The sequence below is a fragment of the Pectinophora gossypiella genome, chromosome 23 (assembly GCF_024362695.1).
Source record: "Pectinophora gossypiella chromosome 23, ilPecGoss1.1, whole genome shotgun sequence".
Lineage (NCBI taxonomy): Eukaryota > Metazoa > Arthropoda > Insecta > Lepidoptera > Gelechiidae > Pectinophora > Pectinophora gossypiella.
The window spans coordinates 10271225-10278213 of NC_065426.1; the positions used below are offsets into that span (position 1 = coordinate 10271225).

The window sequence follows — 6989 nt, forward strand, 5'->3', positions numbered from 1 at the left end:
GAAATGATTAAAAGTACAATCACGAGCACCAACGTTAACTGTATTAAACTCGCAATATTGCTCCGTGTCACGTACACTTCGATCCGACGGCATGTAATAACAGCTCTATATATTTCCACAGATGGCATCTGCAAAGACGCCTCACGATTCTGCGACAACGTTCGTGCAATGAACATGTGCGCACTAAAACGGTACAAGGAACAATGCTGCAAGACCTGTGCCGACTGAATTCGAAAATAATAAAGTAAAAAGCCAATAAAAACTCCCCGGTGTAAAGTTTAAAAAGTTTAAAGAAAACGGAATAGTGAATTCAAGAAGTGGAACGCGAATTTGAAATTTAAAAACTGGTAAGTTTGAATTGTGACTTTAAATAAAATAATATTTTTAAATGTGGATGTGTTGCGAGTGACGTTACGGAATTGAATTTAGAATTTAGCCGTTGGCGGTACTGTTGAGTGAAAAAGTTTTCAAGTTAAAATATTTAATTATGGAAAAGATCTGAAATGTCACTAGTAGATAGATAGTAGCTTTATTTTTTGTTTTTTAACAAAAGTAGTACATAATATGCAATTATCTGCAAAGTTTAACCAATTGTGTAAGTGTTAAGGAGAAAGAGGTTGATATAAAGACAACCTATAATTGTTACTTAAAAATGTATGATACGAATAGAGGAAATGTATTGTGTTGTTAGATACCTACAATCCCACATTATGATCACTGAATGAGGTATTTTTTAAAGAATGAAATGTAAAAGCGTGTACACTATTTCGAATAATAACATAACATTGATCCTTCTGCTTTGAAAAATATTGACGGGAGTTTTAATCAAAATTCGAATAGCGTTTATCTTGTCTAATTTGGGTCCGCCTACGTTGACTAGGTAGATATAGGTATAGAATATTTATGTTACTATTCCAGGAATCTGAGTCATAAATGGTCGATAATAAAAATAAAATGTGATAAAATGATTCAAATCCTCACATTTTTTGTCCAGTCTTCAAACTGCACAAACAAAATAATAAGTAATTTTTATTCAGGATGAAAAATCTAAGTATGCCATTAATATAATCGTTGTGAACTTATTCAACATGCGAACAACAGTGTAACATGTAACATACCCTGCAACGTGCAACATAACATATTTATTCGAAAGTGAGTACATCTTTGATATTTCATTATCAATAGGCGTGAAGCGCGAATTATTATGGAAGTATATGTGTGAAAAGAAGGCATAATAGTGTATTTTGAGCACAAAATGATCTATAAACTATAGTTCTAGTCGTGACAAGCACTGTTCGTAAAAAGGTATACTTAATAAGCCATGAACTTATTTTTTAAAAAGACCTATAGTGATTCTATCAATTTTGATATTTGGTCTTTCTAGCTCAATTTATTAGAAATATACAATCTATATAAATATAAACAGAAGCTCATGACTCTATCCCATTTGGGGTAGTCAGAGGTACATCCATCGCAAGATGAAATAAGTACTCACGCCTCACCGAGCTTTCTGTTAGACACACCTGATAGGCGATGAGCCGTATCGCCGTCTATACTGGTCGACTGTGTCAGTGAAAACTGCACTTAAAATAAATTAATAACTCATGGGTTTTGGTTGTATTTTTCCTCAATGCGTGATTTAAAAACCGTTTAAAAAGTAAAATATTTGACTGAACTTGAAATTCCGAAACGGTTTTACAGTAAGTATAACAAAACAAATACTTAATTGCACAAACAATACAAAAGAGAAATAGAAAGAATAAAAATAACAGAGAATAGAATAAGAGTAAATATTTAAAACAATTGAATAATTTTGTTAATTTTATTACATCATTTACACAAATGAAATGACTTGTACGAGAATAGAACCTATAACTTGAGATTTAAAAGAAATTAAAAGTCAGTGGGACAGTAACTAGACACTAACCTAATTTGGATAAAGACCTAGGTACTTTTTCTTCAAAAAAAGTCATCCTTTAGCACCATAATCTGAGCTCTATTATTAGAAATTATGGCCCATTTATGTCAAGCCAGATTTTAACTTAATACTGCTTTGCGTTATTCCTTAAAAAGTAAAAGAGTTTGTTGATTAAATACACAAAATTGGTCATGTTTTTCCTTTCGAGATTATGAAAAGTAAAAAAATGTTCCCTTTTTTACCAGATGGGGAATGTAGCATGTTCTAGCGTGCTATTGTGCGTTGGTTCATGAGTTTGCCTTTGGCTAAGTTAAACCTTCCAATTTTGATATTTGACATTTTAGCATTAAAACGAAGAAAGGTTTAAGGTTCTAAATTCATTTCATGTTGTACGCACTGGCAAAAACTAGTAAATAATTAAAAATGTTGTTTTTATTCATTCCCGACCACGCGATTTGATTTCATATAAAATCGTAACTCTATAAAAAAGACATAAGTAAACCACAATCAGTCTGAAACATCGTACCTACTATAAAACAAAAAACATTAAAATGACTCCATCAATTTACTAAAACTTAGTAATTTAGACCTTAAATACTAATGAGTTTATGACAAAAATCACGTTAACCTAGGAACGAAAATATTTAGAAAAATGTTTTGTATTATATTAATATTAAAATATATTATGTAAATATATATAAACACACTATATAGAGCACAGTATAACTACGCTTAGCTCTCAATATATCAAATTGTAAAATCTTTGGAAGTGCACAAAAATATATTAAACGCAATTTATGTATAGAAAAATATAATTAATTACTTGTAAGTAGTAAATTTGCCAAATGCTGCAACTGTATTTGAAAAGTACAGTCCATTGGAATTACTGTTTAATATTGTTAAAACGTTCCACATAGTAAAGGAGTATCTACACTTCAGTTATTTTTTTAAAACGTAACATCTTCATGTTGTGAATATACCAATCTGCACTAAAGGTTTTGCCTCTTCCTTTTTAATGCGAACAGCAAAAGACTAGAACTGTCTGTCGTTGACTCATTTTCCAACTCGTTACCTTGCAGAATTTGCTAGGAAAGCATGATTCACCCTAGACCACATTGTCACTTACCTTCAGGTTAGATTGTGGGCAAACGCGACCTTATGCTATAAAAAAAGCATGACATTGATCGTGTTACCTACCTCTTGATTTTTTTTTTGATGAGTCCCGCCTGTTAATACCATGACATAAACAAAATTAAAAAATGATGCCTTCTCGAAAAATAACTGTTGTGTACATGCGCTTTAAGTTTTCTTTTTCATAACTGTCAAAAATTAGTATTTGCTGAAAAAAAAGTTAATGGAATATCTACAAAATTGAAATTTGTATACTGACATAAAAAAAAATATTAATAATTCTTATGGAATACTAAAATGACGAATTATTTAAAAATAAAACCAAATCGTGGATTTCAGTATACAAACATCAATCCGGTATGTTTATTCCTATGTAATTCGTAATTATAAATATTAAATGTTTTATTTTAATCGTGTAAAATTAAATACAAAACTATTTTGTCATATCAGTCGCATGTTTTATTTTAAAACGCTTTAGTTTAAAATAATTAGGAAAATATCAGTGAAATATATAAATAAAAAATCTATAAGTGACGTTGAAGAACCTTTAAAGACGTTTAATCTTAAATTGAGTTATACACGATTAAAACATAACCTTCTTAGCTCTATTGAATCATATATATAAACATCATTTCTAAAATATTCGAAGCAATACATATTCGCTTAAAAACTTGTACATATAATAATGCTATAGCAACGTTTGTTACTATATACTTACCTGTTCGTGGAATAGGAATAGATATATATTATGGTTATTCCCTTTATGCATGATACCTATGCATGAAAAATGAAAAAGTCATTAAGGAAGTAAAGGCAGTAAGTAAAATAATTCACTAGTGTTGGGAATGACTCGCAAATTCCTCCTAGCCTACTTTATAAATCGAAAAGGTAATAAAATAAAAATAATTTACTTACTACTTAAATGCATGATCTTAAAAATACTTGCCCTAAAACATAGAATATAGTATTTTATGCAACAGTTGTATAAGAAGGGTCAAAAAATGCGAGTGGCGTGAGTTGCGATGTGAGCCTTGGCGAACATCGCAATAAGAGACGCCACGAGCATTTTTTGACCTAGTTATACAACGTTGCATACAATACTTTTTCTACGACGACGTCATTTTTCCTTTTTATTTTATACTTTTTAGTGTTTTGAAACGAAACACAAATATTTTCCAATTTATTTTCCAACGCGCGGGAAAATGGCGGCAAATGTATACTTTTTTTTTATAGTATATCTATGGCACCAAACAAAGTAAAGGTGCCAGTTTCCAGGTCAAAAAAAAAAAAAACAACAACAATGCTTTTTTGGCGACATTATAGTACAGTTACACTTTGTAAACAATGCTTTTATAGGCCATAGAGCGTACACTTTTTCAAAGAGTTTAATTATGTATGTACTTATATTAGACTTTTTGGTTATTTAAATGCCAGATTAAAGTAGAGGAGTAGAAAAAATAATTTATTTATTTATAATAACACTGTGTATAGAACGGTGACTCTCTGCCCCGCACTAATTCGTATCGGGTGCTGACCTCATCCCCTCTGGGTCTTAGTCTTAAATAGCCGTAAACCACTGAGGAGTAAGGGAGAGAGCACGCGGGTTGTCTCGCTCACACTTATGACGTAACTGTACCTTCTATTGTTAACGCATAACCGAAAAGTTCCGTGCGTATGAAAATTTTCTGGAATGTATTTTTATATCGTGCATAGTGCTTGTCAAACATAAAGGAATTAACTAAATAATTATAATTATAGATAAAGTTAGGAACGATACTTTTTATTTTTTTTATTAGAAAAATTGTATTCCTCAGTATTATGACTTTTGAAATGTCATTGTTTTTATTTCGATCATTATTTTTTAGGAAATGGATATGTATACTTATTAAAAAAAATGCATGCAATATAATGCAAAACTGTCAATTTGAGATTTTAAGCGCATATTAATATAACCTACTGCAACGTTTATTAAAAAAAGTTTGTTTAGATAAGTCAATTGGTTTAGGTGCTAGGCCAAAAACTATTAATGTATACATAAAAAAAAGCCGACAGCCTCTAAAACTTATAGTAAAACCCTTTAAAACTATACGAAGTTAGACAAAACGATTTGTTGTCAATTGTTAGATGCATTATATTATATTATATTGTATATATATGACTAACATGTATAATCCATGTCGCAGCTATATACTATTATGCGCCATATAATGAACAGCCTAGGTCGGTAATCTAATTACGCCAGTTAATTGAATTGACATGTATTCAAATAATTAAATTTTATTTTTATTTAATTGATATAAAAATATAATTCAATACAACATAGACGATTGAACGCTGGTGTTTAATAAACCGCCTAGGTCATTGATAAATTAATAATGCTATGTAGCTGGGATATATTTATATTGTGACTAATAAAACTATATATATTTAGTGCGAAAATTGTTCCAAACGTAATTGCATTATATATTCTGCTATAATTATACCCTCTTTGTAATTAGTTCGATTACCTAGAGATTTACCGAGTAGTCGGATATCTAGTCGACATGTTCACTAGTCGACTAATCTGCAGAAACATTTAGCTATTCGATTTGCAAAATGTCAAAGGTATGTCAATATTTACGAATATTCAGCAAGTCGAATAGTCGGCTAGTCGACAAAAACCCTACTCGATATTTCTCTGATTTTTACAATTTATTTTTAGCATTAAAATAATGATCCATATCAGTTATAACTGCCATACCTTTAAAGTTAATGCCTTTTGTCTTCAACTGTACAATGCTGGTAAATTCGTATGTCTTGTTCTTAATTCAATTTAATACAATACAGACAATTTTAAAATTATCATAATGGAATCGAAATCATCTGAACGCATAACAGGGGTTGTAAAGGTTAAAAAGGCCACACATCTTCTATGTGGCGTTTTCAGCTGTCCAGAACGCGCCCTACTACCTGTTTCATTTACCTTCAAGTAAATTCTGCGGATTCGATACAATTTAGTTTAAGGTTCTAAATAATAATAATCATGTAATTTCGAACTTAAGAAGTCTCTCATTCATCCAATGCAGATAAAAAATATGTTCACTACTAAACCTATGATTTGAATTAACGAAAATATGTGTTTACGATTTAATTTGACACTCAACCTCATTCAATTATTTAATCTCAATAAGAAGAACTTGAGCTTGTAACGCAGTTTTCCTGATGTCTAGGACCATTAAGTCAATTATTTATTCAGATGATTCCATTTTAGTTCTGTATTCAATGAACATTCCTAAAAACTAAAATATTATTTTAAAATAAAGCGTCTGTAAAATATTTTTACTCGCTTACTTATCTTCATTTAACGAAACAATTTATGGTTTGTAAAGTTATCAAGTGAATCAATTTTCTTCGCAACAGTACTTAATGTTATTTATAATTGAATACTTATTTTAATTAATTGAATATTTACTTTAAATAATTGAATACCAACGCATACCTCTAGATTAACTCCAGTATTGTTATAGAACTATTTTAATTTAAGGCCCAGAGGATTAAGTCCAAAATTGTACATTGTACCAAGAATTTTCGAATATAAAAATATATGAGTAAGTTACTGAATTTGTATATTTTATTGTGTACTCCGTAACCACTATTTATTTGATATTTATAATGTTTATTTCAGATTTTACACCACATATTATTATTAGTAAGAAAAAAGCTCGGTGCTTAAGGAGCTCGGTGGCGTAGCGGTTAACGCGCTCGGTCTGCAATTGTTGAAGTAAAGCAACTTTCGCAAAGGCCGGTCATAGGATGGGTGACCACAAAAAAAAGTTTTCATCTCGAGCTCCTCCGTGCTTCGGAAGGCACGTTAAGCCGTTGGTCCCGGCTGCATTAGCAGTCGTTAATAACCATCAATCAGCACTGGGCCCGCGTGATGCTTTAAGGCCCAATCTCCCTA

The 6989-nt window shown here is 30.7% G+C and overlaps 1 protein-coding gene across 2 annotated transcripts in view; it reads left to right on the forward strand.

Annotated features, from left to right (window-relative positions):
• LOC126377507 (protein madd-4) overlaps positions 1 to 6621 on the forward strand; it is a 99923-nt gene extending 93302 nt beyond the window's left edge. For both annotated transcript variants that reach the window (XM_050025254.1, XM_050025253.1), the window contains one exon: positions 122 to 6621. In XM_050025254.1, the coding sequence (XP_049881211.1) occupies positions 122 to 228 (107 nt within the window). In that variant the 3' untranslated portion in view covers positions 229 to 6621. The remainder of the gene's footprint in view (positions 1 to 121) is intronic.
• Positions 6622 to 6989: the final 368 nt, after the last annotated feature.